A 25,244-nucleotide genomic window follows, 5' to 3' on the forward strand; every position below is an offset into this window, starting at 1 on the left:
TTCTAGGCGTTAGGGGAATGAAAACACCCTCCCACAAACACTTTATTGGGTAGGACACAGCAACATATTCAAGTTGGGGGAAGATACATCTGATTGGATAGAAATTAATTTAAGAAATTCGGGATTGGTTAGGTTCAACACAAGGGGAAAGAAGGGGTGAATATTGCCAACTTAAACAATGACTGAAAGAAATTTAACAAAGAACAAACTCTTGAAATTAAATTTTCTCCAACAAAATAGTTCTTTGACTCCGCACTAGGTTGCACTATTGTTGATCTTCAGTAGTGTCCTCTAGGAGAGAAAGTTTACACTTCTTACTTCAAGCGAAACAAAAACACATCAAAAATGACACAGTTCAAAAACTCAAAGTTTTCCACGTGGTGACATCTTCTGAGAAGGTAAAGAATTAACAGCGTAGATAAAGTTCAGACTTCCTCCAGCAGAGGAGTTTCACCTGGCGCAATTTTTAAATTAGCGGCGTGGAGGTGTACCGCCCGGTACAGACCTCCCCCCCCCCAAAAGTTCCTCCAGGGGTGACACATGAAATCTGTTTGAAACAAGGTCCAAGTTATGCTGTGGATATGAAGATTGATTGCAGAAGCATTTATAAGATTTCTTAATTTGGTTTGATTGAGTTTCAAAATTTTGTTGTTGCAGATGAAGTAAAGTCTTTATATTTGTAGAAGTTGAATTTCTGAAGATAACTTTTTATACTTGAAAGTGAAGGAAAAAAAATTTTCAAAGTCCACCAAATATTGCAGTTGAATTCCCAAGTGTAGTCATTACTTATAGTAACTGTTCATGTAGTTGATGGTGATGAAGTGGGATGGCCAGACCGGCCGTTGCGGCTTGCGTCCAAAGGAGGCCGCTCGGACCCCTCAAGTACCCTGAGATACCGCTCGCCCGCACTATGAGGGGAGCAGAGGTGTTGAAGCACGCCGCGCCCGCGGTGAACATATACAGGCTGCGGGCAAGTAGCAGGTCGTGCGCCGCACATCAGCCTTGGCCGGGAGGAGAGCTCCGGCTCGCCGTGCACACGTCGTCCTCGCTGGGGCCGAGGGGGCCCGTCCTCTACTCCAGTTGCTGCACGGCGCCGCGCGGCTGCGGGGGCACTGAAACATTAAAGCTTGGCGGCAGAATTGTGTTGGACCATCATCTTCTTTGAGGGTACAGGCTTGTGGAGAGGTTGAGGGGCCAGCGGCGTGCGGATATCCATGGCATTTACTCAAATCAAGCCACAGTGTGTATTGAAGCAGGAGACGGGAGCGTGGTAATGGCCGAGGCAAGGACAGAATGGCAGTTTAACGGATCGGGGAAGGTTTTACACGAGGCTTACATATAAGACCAAAATATTATAGAAGGGGCAGAAAGCCTTAAAAGTTGAACTCAAAAACAATATAACCTTCATATTCCTTTCAAATTATATGAAGCAAGTTGACACAAAATTTACACTGGTTTCACCTGTGACAGGTGAACCCTAAATATCCTCTCGGTGGCTGGATTGCTTACTAACAACGTAACTGGCGTAAGAAAATCGAGAATGATACAAGGCCCATGAAATCTGGGGGCAAGCTTGCCCGCGGGAACAAAATTCTTGACCATCACCTGGTCACCTACCTTCAAAGTGGTGGGTCTCCGTCCACGATCATACTTTTCCCTAACCTTTTCGTGAGACACTTTAAGATTGGCTTTAGCCTTCTTCCAAAGATCTTTAATGTTATCCGGATCTATTGTCTCGGGTAGAATGTCATTCAGAGACCAGAGGTTAGAGAGCGGCGAGTTGGGAACAAACTTGAACATCAAAGAAGCTGGAGTAAACTTGTGAGATTCATGAACCGCCGAATTCAAAGCAAAAGCTATCCAATGCAGGGACGTGTCCCACCTGGAATGATCTTCATGATGATAGGCAATAAGTGCGGACCTGAGATTACGGTTAACCCGTTCAGCCAGGGATGGTTGAGGGTAATAAGCAGAAGTAGTTACATGAGAGATGGACAAGTCAAAACAGAATTTACGAAAAAGATTAGATGTAAAAGCCTTAGCATTATCAGATACAATATATTGGCACGGACCAAAAGAAGCAAAAATAGAATTTAAGCAAGTAATTGTAGACTGAGCGGTAGCCAGCTTAGTCGGAAATAACCACGAAAATCTTGTAAAACCATCTACGCATACAAAGCCTACCTTAGTGGACATGGTGGGTTTACTGAGCAAACAAGATTTACAAGCTTTTACAAGTTCACGAATTTCGCCGTCCATACCTTTACAGATGAACATTTCACGAATCTTTTCACGGGTTTTAAAGATTCCAAGATGCCCTCCTAATGGGGTCTCATGATAATACTTGAAGATCATAGGTACAAGAACCGCTGGAACAACAACTTTCATCAACTTATCATGCCTCGAAGGGCAACATAGAACACCATTCCTCAGAACATAAGGGACAGCATGTTCCCCAGAAGAAAGGGCTTCCATTATCGGAGCCAGCGTCGGATCTTCACGTTGGTATTTCTCGATATCCCTAAAAAGCATGGGAGCATCTGTTAGGATGGCATTAACCTCAGATAGCATGGACTCGGGAGGTGATGAACTGTCGACCTGTTCATGGTTCTCAACGTCGTCTGAAAACATACGGCTGAGTCCATCAGCGACAACATTTTCGGTACCTCTGATGTGCCTGACGTCAAATTGGAAGGCAGAAATACGGATGGCCCAACGGGCTATACGACCAGTACGACGCGGCCTACCTAAGACCCAGCTTAAGGCTTGATTATCTGTCTCCAGGTCGAATTTAACATGTTCCAGATAGAGACGGAACTTCTCTAAGGCGAATAAGACTGCCAAACCTTCGAGCTCATAGATGGAATACTTGGCTTCTTGAGCCGACAAAGTCCTAGATGCATAGGCGATGGGGCGCCTCCCTAGTTCAGTCTCTTGAAGAAGGACTGCAGCTACCGCTGACGACGACGCGTCGGTTTGGACGATGAATTTCTTCGAGAAATCAGGCATAGCAAGTACAGGGGCATTACAAAGTGCTAATTTAAGGTCTTCAAAAGCGGCTTGTTGAGAAGGTCCCCACTCGAATTTGATGCCTTTCCTACGAAGAAGGTTTAAGGGCGCCGCTCTATTAGCAAAGTTAGGAATGAACTTCCTGAAGAAATTCACCATACCAATGAACCTGGCGATACCTTTAATGTCCTTGGGAGGTTTAAAATCACGGATGGCCTGTGTTCTAAAATGATCGACTGCTACACCATCGGGTGACACAATATGCCCTAGGAATGACATAGAGGGCTTAGCAAAGGCAACCTTGGACAACTTAACAGTTAACCCAGCCTTACGAAGGCGATCGAGAACTTCTCGCAGATGATCTAGATGTTCTTCAAAAGTCTCTGAAAATACGACGACATCATCTAAGTAGTGATATAAGTACTCGAATTTGATGTCGGAGAAGACCCTATCTAGTAGCCTAGTGAGCACAGCTGCCCCCGTGGGGAGCCCGAAAGGCACGCGGTTATATTCGTATAAATTCCAGTCCGTGGCAAACGCTGTAAGGTGTTTAGACTCTTCGGCAAGGGGAACTTGATTATAGGCCTGATTCAAGTCCAAGATAGTGAAGAACTTGGCCTTACGAAACCGTGAAAAACAAGAATGAAGATCAGGAAGGGGTACAGATTGCAACACCACCTTCCGATTGAGAGCCCTGTAATCAATGACAGGCCTGAAGCCTCCTTGGGGTTTCGGGACTAGAAAAATAGGCGATGAATACGCCGACTTAGAGGGCCTAATAATACCATCCTTCAACATCTGGTCGATAATTTCTTTCAGAGCCTTCATTTTAGGTGGAGATAGCCTATAAGGTGGAAAACGGACAGGAATCGAATCCGTGACCTCAATTTTGTATTCAATAAGGTCAGTAACACCAAGAGTATCAGAGAACACCTCTGGAAATGACTGACATAATTTACGAATACTATCAGCCTGCTCCTCAGGTAGATGTCTAAGGTCTAACAACATCTCATCCTGGGTAGGCGAAATAGATGAACATGACACAGAATTACACTTAAACAAGGGAATTTTACAATTGGACGCAAATTTGAATGTGCACGACTTACTCTGAAGATCGAGCACAAGACCAGTGTGAGAAATGAAGTCCGCTCCCAGTATGATGGGGCAAGACAAGTGCTTAGCCACAAACAATTTAATTTTCCATGTAAATTTAAAAATACGAATTTTGACCAGTACGGAACCTAGAATTTCTAATGGAGATGAATTAGCCGAAACATATTGAATAGGAGATGAGACGTAGTCAGGTAGTTTACAAACAGCTTTCAATTTAGAATACCATTCAGCCGAAATAATCGAACAAACACTGCCTGAATCTAAGAGAGCTGTTATAGGCTCGTTATTTAACTCAATCTTAAGAAAAGGAACAGGTGCGGGGGTATCCGCCGCAATCCTAAGACACTCTTTGGGGCATTCAAAAGATGTATTCGAAGACTTATCGTTCCCTGAATTCTCGACCTTTTTGCCAGGGGCTGAGCCTTGGGAAGCAGAATTAGTTGACTCAGCCGCAGCCACTAGTCACTTTTGATTGTTGTTGGAAGTTACACCAGAAGTTGAGCAGGAGGGGGTGCTATTCGAATTGGGACAATTCTTTGCGATATGTGAGAAAGCCCCACATTTAAAACAGCCTTGTGATGAACCCGCTCCATTATTTGCCCTACTAGACTTGATCAGAGGACACTTGTTGCGCAGATGGTCAGGCGACCCGCAAGCATAACATTTACGGGGATTGACTGGTCGGCGAGGTGGAGGCCGAGTGTTACTAAAGGAAGGCGGGGGTTCTTTCGCGACACGCAAAGAATCGGCGTATCTAACTCCTTCCGCTGAGACGGCCAATGCTTCAAGTTCAGAGAAGGTTTGCGGACACGCCGCGAAACACAAATATGACCTATAGGGAGGTGAAATTCCCTCTACAATAGCCTGTACAATCTGATCTTCAGGAAAATGAAGGGCAAACACCCTAGTATAAAACTTAATGTCCTGTATGAAATCAGCCAAGTTTTCATCCAAGCGCTGTACACGATAATAGTACTTCTGAATAAGGGAGGACCTGGCCCTAGCAGGGATGAAGTTAGCTAGCAAGTGGGCATGGAAATCCTCAATAGATGATTGCTCGGCAATGGCTCTTACGATTTTATCAGAGAGAATACCAATAGCATACGGATAGATAATTTGCAAGATTTGACATGGAGAAAGAGAAAAAACAAGGGCATGATCCTAAAATTCCACTAGAAATCTTAAAAATGACCACGAACCTGCTACGCGGGCGTAGCAGGGGGAGAGGTGATACTCCCACGTGGCGCGTCCCAGGTGGCGGATAGGGGGGTCCTAACCGGCTTGCCGGCGGACTTGAGGGAAATGAAATACCTCTCGCGGACCAAACACGCTACCCCCTGCGGGTGGGGGACGCACATGTAGAATACACCCGCGGTATCCCCTGCCTGTCGTAAGAGGCGACAAAAAGGGGCGACCTTGGCGCGGACATGGATTGTGGTTTGGTATAATGTGTTGGACCTCCTGTGGATGGGAGAGGTTGAATACATCCATAGGTAATCCCTGCCTGTCGTAGAAGGCGACTTAAAGGGTTATGTGGCCGTGGTCCCCTCTTTATTTTTTATTATTTTTCTGAGGGTCAGATGTAGACCACTCAAAATTTTGATGTGCGTGCTGCTCGGCGATGGAGCTCCTATGTGTGCGACTACGCTCAAAAGCCCGTGCCAGCAACCACCCAGGACGCGGCGGGTGGGAGTGTCATGTACCCGGGCAGTGGTATCTGCCTGACAACGCAGGTCCCCGCACAGCCGAATGCCAGAAGGACATATTATTATTAATTATTTTTATTTATTTTTTCTATATTTAGTGCTCTGTATACGCTATGGGGTACATGCTATTGCGGGTGACTGGAGGAAGGGAGTCCTAGTGCTCGTTGCCTCAGTCATCCCGTATTAGGCATCGTTCAGCATCGGACCCCGGGCAATACCTGCTATGACCAGGTGGGTATTGCCTTGGCTGCTTGGTTCGGCTACAGAGACCCCTGATCGGAGTGGGTGGCATTCGGGGAGGATACTTTCGGGATGGCGTCGAAACAACTTCCGCCAGCAACCTCGGGTAGTTCGCTACCCAAGTCTTTAACTTTGGATTCTCTAAGGGGGGCAACCCCTTGGGAACAGGCGCAGCGATTGAATTTGGGATCCAGCTTCCCTAGGTTCCTGGTTGCTACCAGAACCGATGGGCAGGACTTCAAGCTGGTTAAATCCATTCTATTCAGTAGATACATCGAAGATGTATATGGCGAACTTGCGGACCTGAAGAAAATGCGCAATGGTGGTTTGCTACTGAAGACGAGCACTGCGCTCCAGGCCGATCAATTGCTTAAGTGTGACCATTTTGGCGACATCCCCGTCAAAGTGGAAGAGCACAAAACATTGAATCTGGTTCGTGGAGTTATTTTCCACCGTGATCTCGTCCTGAACACTGACGATGAATTGATGGAAGACATGAAGCACCGTGGCGTGACCCACGTCCGGCGTATCACACGCAAAGTCAACGGTGAAGACGTTGCCACGGGTGCGTTCATAGTCTCCTTCAAATTGTCAGTGTTGCCCGAGAAAGTCAAGGTAACAACCTATCGTTGCGATGTGAGGCCGTACATCCCGCCTCCTATGCGATGCTATCAATGCCAGAGATTCGGACACATGGTATCTCGTTGTTCGAATCCGTCAGTGTGTGGTACATGTGGGAAAGTAGCTCACGGCGCGGAGGAGTGTACACCTCCGTTCAAGTGCACTAACTGCTCTGGTCTTCATTCTCCTCGGGATCGGAATTGTCCGACCTATCTGAGCGAGAAGAAGATCCAGGAGATCAAGACCCTGGATGGTCTTTCCTACCAGGAAGCGCGCCGTAAGTTTAATTCTCTGAATGCACCGGCCAAGACACTTGACTTCAGCTTGATAGCACAGTCCCTGCCAGGTTCCTCATTTTCAACTGGAACACCTGCCCAGAAGATCGCTGCGCCCAAGCCAAAGAGAACCAGCTCGAAGGTGGGTCCGTCCCGGCCTTCGACCACCAACATACCTGTGCCGGCTAGGAAACCTACGCCGGCACAACAGGGGAAGAAGACAACGTCTCCTTCCCTCACGCGGTCGGCGACAGCCGAGCCCAAGCCGGCGGAGGCGGCATCGTCGACCAGGGCTGGGAAACCACCTCCCAGCCCGTCTCAACAAGAATCGACTGTGGGGAAGAAGAGCGACCTTAGCAGGCGTTCTTCCACTTCTCCTACGAATGGGGCTTCACGCCCTCCACCCGGAGGGCCTGATTCCACGCCAGCGGGTCTTCCTCCTAGAAGACCTGCGCGCTCCACTCGTAAGAGGAAACCCCACCCCAAAACAACGTCGAAGAAATTGAAGGCATGCTTCACCTCGTCTAGTGACGGGGAGATGCACGTGGAGCATGAATCTCCATCCTCGGATGGGGAGGTGAGTGTAGGTTAGGTTAGGTGGCATTACGCTGCTCCTAACCTAAACCACAATAGTCCACACTTACATTATGGCACTGTTACAATGGAATTGTAACGGTTATGACAGGCATCTTGCCGAGTTGCGCCAGCTCATTAGCGAGTATTCGGCGAGTATAGTCTGTATCCAGGAAACAAATTTCCGACCTGGTCATCATACGGTACTGAGAAATTTTCGACTATACTCGACAGAACGACATTATGCTCACCGGGCTTCCGGTGGCGTTGGCATTTTTGTCCGTTCTGATACCTACAGCGAGGAGGTTCCACTACGAACCCCGCTGGAGGCAGTAGCTGTTCGCGTACCGCTGCCTGTCATAACTACAGTGTGTAATGTTTATTTTCCACCAGGTGAGGCTCTTAACATCAATGATGTCACTGATCTTCTAGATCAGCTTCCACCTCCCTTCCTCTTGTTGGGCGATTTCAACGCCCATCACCCCATCTGGGGCTCTGAGTCACCTTGCCTCCGGGGAAGAGAGCTGGAAACATTAGTAACAGAGCTGGATTTATGTATTTTGAACACAGGGGAACCAACACACTTCAGTATACGTTACGGCACTTATTCTCGCATAGACGTAAGTCTGTGCAGCCGAACGTTGGTTCCGCTGTTTAGGTGGAACACACATGACGATCTTTGTGACAGTGACCATTTTCCCATAATTCTTACTTTGCTGAACCACAAATCCGTCGAGGCTCCCCCTCGATGGATTTTTAAACATGCTGATTGGCCAAAGTACACATCACTAGCTGTCTTTAACGACAAAATCAGGCGGACCGTAGGCGAGGAAATAACTTACATCACCCAGGTTATTCTTGCTGCTGCTGAGGAGTCCATTCCGTTCTACTCGGGGACTCCTCGCCGAAAGCTCGTTCCTTGGTGGAACGAAGACATCGCAGCAGCTATCAAAGAACGCCGTCGCGCTCACAAACATTACCGTAGACAGCTCACTGCGGCCAACTTGGTAACATTTAAGAAACTCCGCGCTAAGGCGCGAGTTCTTATTCGCCAAAGTAAGAAGGCTTCATGGGAGAGATATGTGTCGTCTATGACGTCACATACTCCATCATCTCAGGTGTGGACTAAGCTTCGACGTATTTCGGGTATCCAAGGATCATCTTCTGTACCGGGAATTTCCATTGCAGGCAATATCGTCACCGAACCCCTCCTGCTTGCTGACCACCTCGCTAGTCATTTCGCGGATGTATCTGGCTCCGGGAATTACCATCCTGATTTCCTCGCTCTGAAGCGGGAGGCGGAACGTTCTCACCTTAGTTTTGCCTCTCAAGCTTCAAAGGACTACAACGTGCCCTTTACGGAGTGGGAACTCCGCAGCGCCCTAGCGCTTTGCAAGGACACGTCTCCTGGACCGGACAACATCCATAACCAGATGTTGAAACACCTTAGTGATGATAGTGTACTCTATCTCCTTCGTGTGTTCAACCGAATCTGGATGGAGGGTGATTTTCCGTCTCAGTGGCGAGAGGGCATAGTTATTCCTGTCCTCAAGCCTGACAAAGATCCTAAGTATGCAGGAAGTTACCGACCGATTTGCCTTACAAACTGCCTGTGTAAGCTGTTTGAGAGGATGGTTAATCGCCGGCTTGTGTGGTGTCTGGAGAAACAAGGACTCTTGTCCGAGTACCAATGTGGATTTCGAGCCGCTCGATCCACCACTGACCACTTGGTACGGCTGGAAAGCTCTATCCAGGATGCGTTTCTCCGCAAACAGCACTTGGTGGCTGTTTTCTTTGACTTAGAGAAGGCTTATGACACCACATGGCGATATGGTATCCTTTCAGCCCTGCATCAATGGAGATTCCGAGGTAACTTGCCGGCGTTTATTGCGAATTTCTTGTCCCTCCGTCTATTCCGTGTCCGAGTAGGGAGGACATATTCGCAATACCACGTACAAGAAAATGGAGTCCCACAGGGATCGGTCCTTAGTGTCACTCTGTTCGCAATTGCCATCAACGGTATTGTTGCTGCTGCTGGTCCAGCAGTTATACCGTCGCTATATGTGGACGATTTTGCTCTGCACTATAGCTCGCGTAATATGGCAGTCGCAGAGCGACAATTACAACACGCTATTAGGAGGGTGGAGCAGTGGACCTTAGGACATGGCTTTCGGTTTTCTGCCGCAAAGACCTCCGTTGTCCACTTTTGTCGTCAACGTACTCTTCACCCCCATCCTGAGCTTTATTTAGACAACGTCGTTCTTCCAGTTGTTGACACTTACCGATTTCTTGGGCTCCTTTTTGACAGTAAATTATCGTGGGAGCCACACGTGCGGCAGTTAAAAGTGCGATGCACTAGGAAGCTTAATATCCTTAAGTTTCTTAGCAGCACTTCTTGGGGGGCTGACCGCACGGTGCTCCTGCGATTCTATCGGGCACACATTTTATCCCGGTTAGACTACGGCAGTGCAGCATATGGCTCCGCAAGACCAAGCGTTCTTGCGAAGCTGAACAGTATCCACCACAGCGGGGTTAGGTTGGCGACGGGAGCTTTTCGTACAAGCCCCATCGCTAGCCTGCTCGCTGAGTCTGGTATGCCGCCTTTACACCTGAGGCGCCAGCAACTTCTACTTACATATGCTGCAAATTTGCGACAGATGCCACTTCATCCAAGCTATCCTTGCGTGTTCAACAATGGCAACCGTTTGCTGTACGCTGCTCGTCCTCGAGCGACGCGGCCGGTTGGGATACGCTTGGATAGCATTTCCGAATTGTTTGACGTACCTTCGGTTCCTTGCCTTGTCAGACAACCAAGTGGGGTACCTCCGTGGGTCGTACGACGACCTGAAGTAATCCTGGATCTGCACACTGGCCCAAAGGAAAACACGGACCCTTCGATTTATCGGAGGCTCTTCCTGTCCGTTGTTGGCCGCTATCCAGGTTCAGTCGTCGTCTACACGGATGGTTCAAGGACAGATACGAAGGTGGGCTGTGCGTTCGTTGTTAACAATGATAGGTTCCTTTTTGCTCTTCCGGCAACCTGTAGTGTGTACACAGCAGAGCTCTATGCTATCTATGAAGCTCTGCGGTACGCACTGTACAATGAGCGCCGACACTTTCTTCTGTGTACCGACTCCTTGAGTTCGCTCCAGTCTATAGATACCTGTTTCCCTCGGCACCCTCTGGTGCAGCTAATCCAGGACCTGCTGGCCGGGTGTTGGGATGCTGGCACCAGAATCACGTTTCTGTGGCTCCCAAGCCACATGGGCATAGAGGGAAACGAGTTAGTAGATCAGGCTGCCAAGGAGGCAGTTACACTGCCCCCGTTGCCTTTCCAGGTTCCAGTAAGTGATATTCGCTCCCAGCTGCGACATCTTGTTATGTCCCATTGGGAGATGGAGTGGCAGGCCATTCCACTTCCCAATAAGCTGAGGGCGATAAAAGGAACAACGAAGGTATGGAGGACTTCCCTTCGGGCTTCGCGGAGGGAAGCCGTGGTATTATGTCGTCTTCGGATCGGCCATGGTATCTTGACTCACTCGCATCTTTTGAAAGGAGAACCCCCTCCGGTGTGTACCTGCGGCGACCATCTTACCGTGGTACACATCCTTACGGAGTGTGTGGACCTGGTCGATCTGCGCCGTAGTCTTAACCTTCCGAGTACTATCTCCCTTATCTTGCGTGATGACGAGCAGTCAGCAGACCTCGTCGTCCGCTTTATGAGGGATAGTGGACTGTTTTCTCGTGTGTGATGCTGTCCTTTGTCCTAGTGTGTTTTGTGTCACTTTCGCTTTTATCCTATTGACTTAATTTTAGTTTGTGTTGCGTATTTTAATGTGTTATTTTAACGTCTCTCGTAAATTATGTACTACCAGGCAATGCCTTGTTCTTTTGGTTTTCTGTAGATTCTCTTAATTTATTCGAAAATAAGGCATTGCGTATTAGATCCACTGATTGTTTTAATCTCACCCTCATTTTTCTCCATCATTTTTTTAAAACTCTAGTCAGTGGATATGTTTTTTAAAATTTTAACATCATCTCTCATGTCGTTTATCTCATTCCATTAGGGGCCGATGACCTTCGATGTTAGGCCCCTTTAAACAACAAGCATCATCATCATCTTAAAAATGAAATTACATCACTGGTGGTATTAACGGAAAACTTAGAGATACCTCTGAGCAACATTGCCAATGGATGAGGCAAGCTGCTAAACCCGGGTGACATAGTAGGTAAAGGTTTCAATGGTAATGAAGTTAATTCAGAACGGATGTTACTCAATGATGCACGTCGTTCAGATTCGTTGTCCAATGGGGCAGGGATAGTTTGAGCAGCAACGGTTATTCTATTAACTTCTCCCTTGGGAGGCGCTTCCTCACTACCTGCATTTACTATGGTGGGTTGATCAGATTTGGGAGGAACTTCCCCAGTTAACAATTGAGTGACCTTACTAGATAATTCGGAAATATTTTCCAGGAGCGTACTAGCTTCCTTCCTCTGAACATCATTCAGTTTTAGAGACAACAGATCGTTAACCCTATTCGAAAAATGATATAGCCTACCTTGCACACGCTTAATTTGATTCGGAGACGGATCATTTTCATCAAAAAAACTAACTACAGAAGCTAGCCCAGTAACATTCTCCGTGATCGTGGAAAGAGAATCGTCAATTTCTTTCTCTCCCAAATTGGGGATGGAAATGGGCAAATCAAGGGACTCTCTAAGCTTGTTAGTGTCTATTGCAACCGTGCCTCCAGATTGCACATTTCTGATAGTTAATTCATAGATCAACTCCTCCTTACGCAAATAGTTAAGAAGGAGAACATCGCGAGGGCCGGGCATGGTGACAGAACAATTTTGAAAAACTCAAAAAAATTCCAGCAACTGGGAAAATAGTTAGAGTTCGGAACAAACAATATTTAGCCGTCAAAAGGGGCTAAATTGAGACCCATTCAACCACGCTCTGCTACCACTTGTTACCGTGTTTTGGTGGTAGTTATGCATGAAAGAAGGTGCTGGGTGGTGAATAGGTCTCAAGCTACTAAAGTGAAATTAATTTTAAAATTTAACAAGGTTATATTTTCTTCTCAAAATTAGGTAACAACAAATAGAACAGGTACTTAGTAGCCGAAACACAATTGAAAAATACATTTACATAGGTACCCCATTTGGGGCTTCAAAAGTCAGAAACATAATTCTTGGGCAATCAGCTCAGTTTTACCCCAAACACAATTTTAACAGAGGGGCAGAAAACCCCATTCATACCTAGGAGCCCTTGCTCCAAATTACCCTGAAAAGCCTCCTCGAGGCATACAATATACAATTTTCAAAAGAGCCACTCGCTCTCAATTTTAAGCCTCTCCCAGGCCACACCAAACTCCACCTTTAAGCTGTCCTCAAAGGACATATACACAGGGGTAAAATACCCAACCTACTGAGGTCTATTAAATGACAAGAAGGTTAATACATGACCTCTAAAATACAATTTGAGGGGAGGCGAACTTGCACTCCTAATACACTTTGTTTAAGACCTACTTGGCCTTAGGCCGTTAGTGCAAGGGCTAATCCCATACTACAGAGGTGACTTAAGAAAATAACAATTTACATTACATTACGGAAGAATTGGTTGAGAAAATACAGAGGTGTGAAAATTATTAGAATAATTTGAAAATTTTGTATAAAATCATATTTATTCATTGATATTTTACTTCCAATTGAAATTAATCACATATTTAGTATTTGGCATGCATGCTCTTCGGATTGTATGATAGATTCAATCTGATTTGGCATGCTTTCTACAATTTTTTGCCGGAATCTTTGATTTCCGTATCTGATGCCGTATTTTAATGAGTGTCTCTATGAGATTAATCTTGGTTGTAATGCTGTTTTTCTTCAGTTTCCTCTTCACAATGGTCCAGAGATTCTCAATAGGGTTTAGATCTGGGCTATTGCCAGGCCAAGGAAGAGTTTTAACATCGTTTTCAGTTATAAACTTCGTCACAGACTTTGCTTTATGGCACGGAGCACCATCATGCATGAATACAAAGCCACTATTGGGAAACCACTCTCTCATTTGCAGCAAAAATCATTTTTTCAAGTACTGTTTTGTATTGATGCCAGTTCATCATACCTTCTACTATGTACAGACGTCCTGTACTATGAACTGGCGTAACACACCAGACCATAACTTGAGTGGGATGCTTGACAGTTTGTGCAATGCATTGGGGCAAGAACTCTTCATCAGTGCTTCTCCTCACGTACCGGCTACTTTTGTCTGTTATTGCAAACACTGATTCGTCAGGAAAACATATCTGAAAATTTAAAAACATAATATAATACCATACACACTTCAGTATAATGCAAATGAAGTGAATAAGTTGCTTGCAAAGAGAACTTCATCCATTTGTTTTAAATTTGGAATTTTCCTTCTTCAGAATATCATATTACAATTCAGGTTCTTTGACTGGTATCATTCTAAGTAACTGATACTAATTTTATAATACCTTGCTCCAGTCATCTCTGAAATGTTCTCTGACGTCTTTTCCCCAGGAAAGTCTCTTCTTTGCAATTGCAGGCATGATCTTAGCCTTCTTTCGTGGACGGCGTGCAGGGAGATGAGCAGAAATTATTTTTCGACAAACGGTTGAATCGCAGACATTTACTCCGTGGTTCTCCAAACTCCGTTTTAAATCTCTGCTAGTGGCTCTTCTATGTCTCTTTGCAATTTGAAGTAATTTCCATTCAGTCTTAGGACTGAATTTTTCTTTTTCTTCCACATTTTCCTACCCGAGAGTTTGCATGTTCGAAACCAGAATTCAAAGACATCTCACTCTACATACAGATGTTTGTGAAATTTGTAATCTATCTGTTATTTCTCCTTGCGTGTAACGTTTTTCATTCAGAAGACAATTGACCAAAGCCACTTTCCTAGGAGAAAGGTCATTTTTCTTGCCCATTGTCAAAAAAAAACACCCACACAATTAACAACGTTAACAGTTTGATAAAAACCACTAAATCATAAAAAAATTGGCAAAGAAATCAGCTGGGAAACTACGGTAACATATAACAACAATCATAACAATACTAAAACACTCTCACAATGACAGAACCTGAATTCTGAAGTCAACTGTTCAAACACACATTGTGGGTAACATGACACAATTTCGAAGAAATGTCCCAATTATTCTCAAATTACTCTTTTGTAAGACAATAAATATTCCAAATCACTGTTAAAAGATGAAAATGAAATTTACTAACATTTAAACTCATAATGAAAGTGAAATAGTACACCTAATTAAAAGATAAACCAAAAAATGTTGTTAATCACAATTATTCTAATAATTTTCACACCTCTGTAAGTTCACCTCCAGACAATGTGAGTGGGAGCTCGAGAGGGTTAGCACTCTCTATCCCAGTATGTAGCTTTACAAGAGAATAGATGAAAAGAGAAGTTACATTTTAGGAAAAGGTTACATAGTGGAACGCTTAGAACCCGCCCCGAAAGTTAAACTGCTGAGCTAGCAAAGAAAGAATTTATTAATCGGCCATTACCTTGTTGCTGACCGCTGCCGAGGAAAGAGGCGCTTCCCGCCTGCTGCTATGTACTTAATACACTGAAAGATGGAACAGAAGTGGCCGAGAGACCCAAAAATCAGCAGTTTAAATACTCTCGCGGAAGTTTCTAGGCGTTAGGGGAATGAAAACACCCTCCCACAAACACTTTATTGGGTAGGACACAGCAACATATTCAAGTTGGGGGAAGATACATCTGATTGGATAGAAATTAATTTAAGAAATTCGGGATTGGTTAGGTTCAACACAAGGGGAAAGAAGGGGTGAATATTGCCAACTTAAACAATGACTGAAAGAAATTTAACAAAGAACAAACTCTTGAAAATTAAATTTTCTCCAACAAAATAGTTCTTTGACTCCGCACTAGGTTGCACTATTGTTGATCTTCAGTAGTGTCCTCTAGGGGAGAAAGTTTACACTTCTTACTTCAAGCCACGAACCTGCTACGCAGGCGTAGCAGGGGGAGAGGTGATACTCCCACGTGGCGCGTCCCAGGTGGCGGATAGGGGGGTCCTAACCGGCTTGCCGGCGGACTTGAGGGAAATAAAATACCTCTCGCGGACCAAACACACACCCCCTGTGGGTGGGGGAGGCAGACGAATAATACACCCACGGTATCCCCTGCCTGTCGTGAGAGGCGACTAAAAGGGGCGACCAAGGGATGTTTGAATTTGAACCATGAAACTGCTTTTGATTCGTGCCATCACGCGGGGAACACCAAGGGTTGCTTTTACTTGTGCGTAGTACCACTACGTTAGGTACGAAATTGGTTTGTGATTAGTAGCACACAGGAGCACCGCGCGGTCGGCTTTTGCAGTACCTGTGATTAGTACCACCATATGAGCAGGACCATGGGATGATAGCTACCATGGTTCTGCCTTGCCTATGATTAGTACCCACTATATGAGGAACACCACGGGATAGGGAGAGGTCCCTGTGGTTAGTACTCTTCTGTGATGAACACCATTGGTTTGCGTTGCCTGTAAATGGCGCCGCAAAGTGGGAAAACATAGATCTGTATTAAATGTCGAATTTCATAAGCTCTGAGTAGTACAATAATGTGTGGAATGCCGCAAGTCTCTGCTACTTTTGATTAGTACCGTAACAGGACAGCTACCATGGTTCTATTTTGCTAGCGATCAGTACCGTTATGAGGGGCCGATAACTTCGATTTAGGACCCCCTTTTGACTGCACGCATAATCGATTCAGTGTTATGCTATAGCAGTAGTCCCTTGGTCAGTAATACGATATTGTCACGTCCGTTTATGTGACTGTGCGACATTGCGGGTCGCAACCACTGATTGTTTTAAATTCATGTCCATCCATTCATTCTTCGTTGTCACATTTTTGAATTCTGGTCAGTGGAGAATTTTAGACTTTTAATATGTCATTCCATTTCGTCTCATTTCGTACCATTAGGGGCCGATGACCTAGATGTTAGGCCCCTTTAAACAACAATCATCAATCAATCAACCTTACTTCAAGCGAAACAAAAACACATCAAAAATGACACAGTTCAAAAACTCAAAGTTTTCCACGTGGTGACATCTTCTGAGAAGGTAAAGAATTAACAGCGTAGATAAAGTTCAGACTTCCTCCAGCAGAGGAGTTTCACCTGGCGCAATTTTTAAATTAGCGGCGTGGAGGTGTACCGCCCGGTACAATGATTATTGTGTAAATACTAAGGAAATGGAAGAAGACACATCATGCATTATTTGTTGTGACTCATTGGATCAAGAACGGGTGCAGTGTACCAAATGCAAAGACTGGGCGCATGTTGGATGTGTAGACCACGGAAATATTTTGTATTTTATTTGTAATTATTGCAAAAAATAAACCGAACTTGAATTTAGTGGATGCCAATTCCTATAATTGTGTGTTGTCGAATTATTTCTGCATTTGTTTGATATTAGTAATGTATTAGACACATATATCTTAGAAAATAGTACCTGGCCGGTACTGAAAGATGATTTTTGTAGTCCTTGGAAATTAAGCTTTGTTGTATTTTTAAATATTATTAACTTTTGGTAAGATTTTATGAAAATCACACCCTTACATTGAAAAAGCATTTAATAAAGTACAAGATTATTGTATGAAAATCTCATATCGTAGAGCATTTTATATTTTATAAGGGAAAAAGTTAAGGTGGCCGGTACTGTAGGACTCTCCCCTACTAATATTTATGACCGTTTTTGAGTCGGATCCACTGTTTTTTGTTTGTTTGTTTTTGTTTTTTTGGGGTTCATGTCCATCCATTCTTTTTTCATGACATTTTAATTAATTTCGTCATTGGATTTTTTGAACTTTTTGTTATTTCATTTCATACCATTAGGGGCCGAGACCTCGATGTTAGACCCCTTTAAACAACAAGCATCATCATCATCATCAGTTTCCTTCATTTTTATGGTATTTGCACCACGTGTCCTCTCTTTTGGACACAAACCGTACTGTGGTTGTTCATTCTGCATCTCTTTAGTAGTCAGTTGGGAACACACGTTTGCACACTCACTTGTAAAACGTTCGACATAACAACAGTGATTTTCGGCTTTTTCACATTCTTGCGCACCTTGAAAATCCTATTACTATGTCTAGGCATATCATTCAATGTGTACCGGGCGGTACACCTCCACGCCGCTAGTTCAAATATTGCGCCAGTTGAAACTCCTCTACAGGAGAAAGCCTGAACTTTAAAAAACTGTATTAACTCAACAGTTTCTCCGAAGATGGCTCTGTGTAAATTTTGATGTGTTTTTGTTTGTAATTGACCAAGAATTGTGGACGTTCTCTACCAGATGTCTCTACTAAAAACTATGATTACGCACTCTGGTGCGAAGGAATGAAGTTTCTTGAAGAAATTTTGTATTAAGTTTTATCTTTACTACATTTTGTTATTTTGTTTTCTGGGTTGGCAATATTAATCCATCTGTCCGCCAGTTTTGAACTCAGCCAATCCCGAATTTATTTAATTAATTTTTGACCAATAGTGTATGTCTTCTTCGATATGGATATGTAGCTCTAAGCTATCCAATAAAGTTGAGGGAGTGTGTGTATTCATTCTTGAAAGGTCTCGAATTTTCCACGAGGGTATAAAAACTGGTGATTTTCTTGTGTCGGGGCCGCTTCAGTAACATCTTACTTAGTGTGTGGATATGTAGCAGGGGGGCGGGAAGCGCCTCTTTCTTCAAGCAGCAGCTCTTCAACAAGGTAATGGCCTGTTAACATCTTTATTTCTCGCTAGCTCAGCAGTTTAACTCTCGGGGAGGGTTCGAAACCTTTTAATATGTAACCTACCACTTTAAAATGTAAATTCCTCTTCTGTCTATGTAAAAACTACAAATATCTTCTACTGTAAAGCGGGGATAGAGAGTGCGGTACCCTCTCGAGCTCCCCTTCATTTTTGAAATTGAGGTGACTACGTTATCATAACCGTTTCTTCTCTTCCTTAATGTATTAGTTTTCTTATACGGGTCACCTCCCTAGCTTGGAACTAGCCCCTGTGTATCGGCCTAGAGCCACTTAGGTTTTAAAAGTGTATTTGGAGTGCAAGTTCTCGCCTCCAGTCCTCTCTGTACTTTGGGCCAGTAACTTAACCTGTTGTTTTATTTTCATTGCGAAGGCCCTATAGGTTGGGTATTAAATACCCCTGTTTCCTTGTGTGCCTTGAGGGCAGATAGAAGGAAAATTCGTTGTGGCCTTTGATATCTTGAACTTTGAGAGCGGGTCTGCTTTCCTAAATTTGATTTCTGTGTGCCTCTAGGAGGCTTAACATTGTAATTTGGAGCAAGTGCTCCTTGGCATGACGGGGTTTTCTGCCCCTTGGTTCAATTTTGTACCTTGGTAAAGTTGGGCTAATAGCTCAAGGATTGTGACTGTGGGGCTCGAAGCACAGACCTTGTAATAATCCTCTAACACTTGTAATTTTTCTGTATTTGATTTTTGACTTGTTGTTGACTTGTTAAATTTTCAAATTCTATGTTACCATTGTTAAGTTTTGAAAATATAACCTTGTTGAAATTTTAATTCATCCTTCGAACTTCTGTAGTTGAGACCTATTCCAGCCCGCACCTTCTTTCACCTCTAACTACCGCGGATATCTCCGTAACACAATGTATAAAACCGAACGGAAACAAAGCAGCTGAATGCTGTTTTAAAATAAGCCGCCAAAACAAATAATAAACACACGCAGTTATGTTCTCAAACGTTTTGCCCTTCAGGTTGGCCAATAATTGAAAGTTGTACTTTCCTGCAGCAGAGATATCCTCTCGCAGAAAATGACCACGTTCTGAAACATGAACTCCTTCAACAGAGTGTTTGTCACCGCTGACAAATGGAAAGTTATGTTATGTCACATCAGTTCGAGGATGTGTCATGCCCGACATCTGCAGCACTCCAGATAATATAAAAAGTAACACCCTTTTAAACGTCGCAGAGGTCTGAAACAAAAAGTATTCGAAAGAAAAAAGTCACAGGTATATAAAACTGCAAAAAAAAAAACTTTTCCTCTTCACCCCTTCCGGGTGTCATTAAAAAATTGAGTTATTGCGAATGATATCTACTGATGGTTTTAATCTCATGGTCATTTTTCATCACCATTTAATTGAAACTCTTGTCAGTGGATACATTTTAAAATTTTAACTATCATTTCATGTCGACCATCTCCTTTCATTAGGGGCCGATGACCTTAGATGTTAGGCCCCTTTAAACAACACGCATCATAATCATTATCAACTACGTTTTTTATTCTATTGAATATGTTTTCATCTATTGTGTATATTTTCGATACTGTATGCTCTTTTCTTTGATAAATAATTGGAATGAAATATGTGTTTTTTTAAATTTTAATGTTTTTTAAATCATTGAATAGGAAAATACGGCACTGCTAATTAAATCCAATGATTATTTTAAATTCATAATTCATAATAATTTTTTATAACTTTCTTCAATATCATTTGCAAGTCGTAGCAAACTTTTTAATTATTATTTAATTTCGTCTTATCTCGTACCATTAGATGTCGATGGCCTAGATGTTTGGCTCTTGTAAATAAGAAGCATCATCATCACCAGAACATGCTCAACCAGCTTCTCTCTTTTGATGCTTTCACTGAACGGGGGTGATATTCTGCAGGCTAAACGGTGAGTTTTTATTTTCAGATGTGGCGGGACATCATGAAGTCTGTGTTGATGGACAATAGAGTGTTAAGTGTCATTGAGATCGACAAGATGTTGGAGAGATTAAAGAAAAGTAACTCACTCCTTGAACTAATTCAACGCGGCCTTAATGACTACTTGGAGAAGAAGCGACTCTTCTTCCCAAGATTTTTCTTCTTATCCAATGATGAACTACTGGAAATCCTTTCCGAGACTAAAGACCCTACAAGGTACGTACCATTTTTTCAATTATAGAAGATTCTTTTGTGTTTTTAAATTCCTCCCATTCCTAGGCCTTTCCTGTCCCATCGTCGCAGATGAAAATTACTCGCAAGCTATCCGCTGTCTGTCGTAAGAGGCGACTGAAACGGGCCCCAGGGCACTCAACTTGGGAGCGTGTGTTAGCGACCACGGAGCCCTAAGCTGACTTCTGGCATTGCTTCCACTTGTGCCAGGCTGGTCACCTTAATCTATCTTGTCCAACCTCCCTCACCCCCTGTGGGTTGGGGACGCAGAATAAAAATACACCCACGGTATCCCCTGCCTGCCGTGAGAGGCGACTAAAAGGGGCGACCAAGGGATGATTGAACCAGAACCATGAAACTACTTGTGGTTATTACCATCACGCGGGGAACACCATGGGTCGCCTTTACTTGCGAGTAGTACCACTCTGTTAGGTTCTCAATAGTTTTGTGATTCGTAGCACTCCAGGGGGGTTCGCTGTGGGTTTCCAGTACCTGTGATTAGTACACCACGGGTTTCGGCGTTGCCTGTGATTAGTACCCACTATGTGAGGAACACCACGGGTCTGGGTGTTGACTCTGTTTGCTGATACAATATGAGCGACACCGTGGGTCTTCGTTGCCTATGTTTAGTACCCACTATGTGAGGAACACCACGGGAATACCGGCGCCCGTGGTTAGTACACCTAGGTGGGGAACACTTTGGGTATTGCGTTGCCTATAAGTGGCGACATTATGTGAGAAACACCAGAGGTCTGCGTTACCTGTACGATGTACAGTACTTGTAAGTAGTACCATAATGTTTAGAACACCGTGAGTTTACGCTACCTTTGATTAGTACCGCAACTTGTGAAATACTATGGTTCTGCTTTACTAGCGATAAGTGCCATTATGAGGGACCGTTGACATGGATATTGAACCCCTTCAGACAAGCATCACCGATCCAGGATTGTGCTTTTGAAGCAACCCCTTGGTCAGTAATATTGTTTCTGGGATTGTGCGGCATTGCGGGTCAGATCCCCTGATTATTTTAAATTCATATTCATTCTTCATCATCACGTTTTGAATTCTGGTCAGTGGATGAATTTTGTACTTTTAAATTGCATTTCCACTCATTTCATACCATAGGGGCCGATGACCTCAATGCTAGGCCCCTTTAAACAACAAGCATCATCATCATCATCATCAGGAATGGTTCACTGTCTGTTTACATTGCCTGTGATTAGTACTGCTATATGCGGAACACCACGGGCGTACGTTGCTGTGATTAGTACCGTTATGTGAGAATAACAACGGGCCTGCGTGTTTGCTGAGATTAGTACCACTATATGAGGGACACCGTACGTCTGCGTTGCCTGTGATTATTATTCACTATGTGAGGAACATCACGGAAATACCGGCGCCCGTGATTAGTACCATTAGTACCATTAACGCCATTCTGAGAGAAACCTCTGGTGCAGCGGGTCCGGCTTCGTGGCCCTTGCCTTTGCCTTTCTTCGTCCGTTACTTCATCTTTCGAAGTGACGGATCCCTTCTTCCTTCTTTTCTTTCTCCCTTTACTCCCTGTGGGTGGGGGACGCAGACGAATAATACACCCTCGGTATCCCCTGCCTGTCGTGAGAGGCGACCAAGGGATGATTGAATTAGAACTATGAAACTACTTTTGATTCGTACCATCATGCGGGGAACACCATGGATTGCCTCTACTTGCGCGTAGTACCACTATGTTCGGTACGAAGTAGGTTTGTGATTAGTAGCAGTAAAGAGCCTGGCCTGGTGGTTTCCAGTACGCGTGTGTCGTACCCATTTGAGCGACTCCGCGGGTCTGGGCGTAGCTGTGAGTTGTACCGCTATATGAGCGGCACCATGGGTCAGCGTTGCCTGTGATTGGCACCCACTATGTGAGGAACACCACGGGATAGTGCGAGTCCCTGTGTATAGTACACCTAGGTGAGGAACCTTATCGGTTGCGTTGGTTATGAGTGGCGCCATTGTGTTGGCAACACCATAGGTCTGCGTTACTTGTACGATGTACAATACTTGTGAGTAGTACCAGCTTGTGTGGAACACCGTGAGTCTTCGCTACTTTTGATTAGTACCCTAACATGACAAATACTATGGTTTTCCTTTACTCGCGGCATGTACCACTCTGTGCGGCCTTAGATGTGGATTTTGCACCTCTTTAGTCATCAAGCATCATTGTGCTTTATAAGTGGTCCCTTGGTCTGTAATACTATTATTTACGATCTTTTTTGAGTCTGATCCACTGTTTTTCCTTTTTTTTGGGTTCATATCCATCCATTCATTCATTCTTCATGACAGTTTTTTATTTTATTTTGGTCAGTGGATGAATTTGAACTTTTCGTTATAACATTTCGAACCATTAGGGGCCGATGAGCTCGATGTTAGGCCCCTTTACACAACAAGCATCATCATCATCATCATCATCATCTGACACACTTGCATCTTTTGAAAGGAGAACCCCCTCCGGTGTGCACCTGCGGCGACCATCTTACCGTGGTACACATCCTTACGGAGTGTGTGGAACTGGTCGATCTTCGCCGTAGTCTTAACCTCCCGGGTACCATCTCTCTTATCTTGCGAGATGACGAGCAGTCAGCAGACCTCGTCATCCGCTTTATGAGGGATAGTGGTCTGTTTTATCGTGTCTAATGATGTCCTTTGTCCTAGTGTATTTGTGTCAATTGCGCTTTTATCCCATTGACTTCATTTTAGTTTGTGTTGCGTATTTTAATGTGTTATTTTAACATCTTACGTAAATTATATATATATATATATATATATATATATATATATATATATATATATATATATATATATATCTTCACTATCAGGCAATGCCTTATTTCTTTTTTTTCCCCTGTAGTTTCTCTTATTTTATTAGAGAATAAGACATTGCGAATCAGTTCCACTGATTGTTTTAAGCTCATACTCACTCATTTTGTCATCACCATTTTTTTAACTCTTGTCAGTGGATACATTTTAATGTTTTAAATATCATATATCATATCCATCTCGTTCCATTAAGAGCCGATGAGCTAGATGTTAGGCCCTTTTAAACGACAAGCATCATGATCATCATCGTCATCAATTTCATTTCATTCCATTAAGGGCTGATGACCTCAGTGTTACATTGCTTTAAACAACTTTCATCATTATCATCATCACGGTCATCATCGTTATCATCATCATAAATTATATGGCAATGACATTATTTCTTTCGTAATCGTTCCAAAATTTATAACGATATTTTGTCGTTGCCGGGACAAAACCTCCTCTGTGCTAATATTTTTGGAGATATACTGACCTGCAGCACATACATTATGAAGAGCGAGAATTCCTTGACAATATTCACACAATATTGCACCTTAGATGACATAATCTGACCGGCCAAAGTTCTGTGCTTAAATATGTCGCATAGTAGGTTTTGTCCCGGCAGCGACGATTTTCTAATTTATGTGCAGGGTATTGTAATGTACTGTTCTTAAAAATGATAACACACTCTTCATTTGTGAATTTCAGAGTACAGCCTCATTTAAAGAAGTGCTTTGAAGGTATTGCTAAACTTAATTTCACCGAAGACCTTGACGTGACTGCTATGAAGTCCAGTGAAGGTGAAGAGGTCGAGTTAGTGGATACAATCTCTACTTCACTGGCCCGTGGGCAAGTCGAGAAGTGGCTTCTGGAGCTGGAGAAAGATATGAAGAAGAGTGTACACAAGGTACGTATGTCCTTGCTTTCGTGTATTGCGTGAGTTTTTTTTAGGTGACCAGTTAAGTTCTGTACAGTCTGTTGACAACTGTTTACCCCCTGTGGCTGGGGGCGGTAGAATAACACCCACGGTATCCCCTGCATTTCGTAAGAGGCGACTGAAAGGGCCCCAGGGGCTCTGAAATTTGGATCGTGGGTTGGCAACCACGGGGTCACTAGCTGAGTCCAGGCATTGCTTCCACTTACTTGTGCCAGGCTCCTCACTTTCATCTATCCTCTCCGACCTCCCTGGGTCAACTCTTGTTCTTTTCCGACCCCGACGCTATTAGGTTTACAAGGGCTAGGGAGTCTTTCATTTTCACGCCCTGCTGGCTCTTATCTTTCTTTGGCCGTTACCTTCTGTTACCGAGATTTGGTGGATTAGCAGAGGTGAAAGAAGGTGCGGGGGTGAACAGGTCTCAAAATATGAAATTAAAGTTAAGATAAAATTTAACAAGGTTATATTTTCTTTTCAAGATTAAGAAATAACAAATAGAACAGGTACTCAGTAGCCAAAACACAATTCGAAAATGTACAATTACAGTGATTACAGGATTTGGGCTCCGAGAGCCAGACACATAATTCTTGAGCAATGAGCCACACTTTACTTATATTCAAGGTTCAACAAAGGGGCAGAAAATCCCAATCAGGCCTAGGAGCACTTGCTCCTCTTTACACGGTAAAGCCTCCTCGAGGCATACAGCAACTCAATTTTCAAGTAAGAGCAACTCGCTCTCAAAAATTTAAGCCTATCAAAGGCCACACCAAACTCCACTTTCAAGTTGTCCTCCAAGGACATGAAAACATGGGTAAAAATACCCAACCTACTGAGGCCTATTAAGTAAAGAAACAGGTCAATTACATGGCCTCTAAAATACCAACTTGAGAGGAGGCGTTCTTGCACTCCTAATACACTTTATATAAAACCCCACGAACCTGCTACGCTGGCGTAGCAGGGGGAGAGGTGATACTCCCA

At 44.0% G+C, this 25,244-nt stretch overlaps 1 protein-coding gene across 1 annotated transcript in view; it reads left to right on the forward strand.

Moving 5' to 3' along the window:
* The window catches only part of Dhc36C (Dynein heavy chain at 36C), a 911,918-nt gene that overhangs the window by 78,249 nt on the left and 808,425 nt on the right, over positions 1-25,244 (forward strand). The window contains exons 7-8 of the mRNA XM_068227203.1: positions 20,259-20,485; positions 24,041-24,239. Of these exons, the coding sequence (XP_068083304.1) occupies positions 20,259-20,485; positions 24,041-24,239 (426 nt within the window). The remainder of the gene's footprint in view (positions 1-20,258; positions 20,486-24,040; positions 24,240-25,244) is intronic.

This window comes from Anabrus simplex, chromosome 4 (genome assembly GCF_040414725.1).
Source record: "Anabrus simplex isolate iqAnaSimp1 chromosome 4, ASM4041472v1, whole genome shotgun sequence".
NCBI classification, from domain to species: Eukaryota; Metazoa; Arthropoda; class Insecta; order Orthoptera; family Tettigoniidae; genus Anabrus; species Anabrus simplex.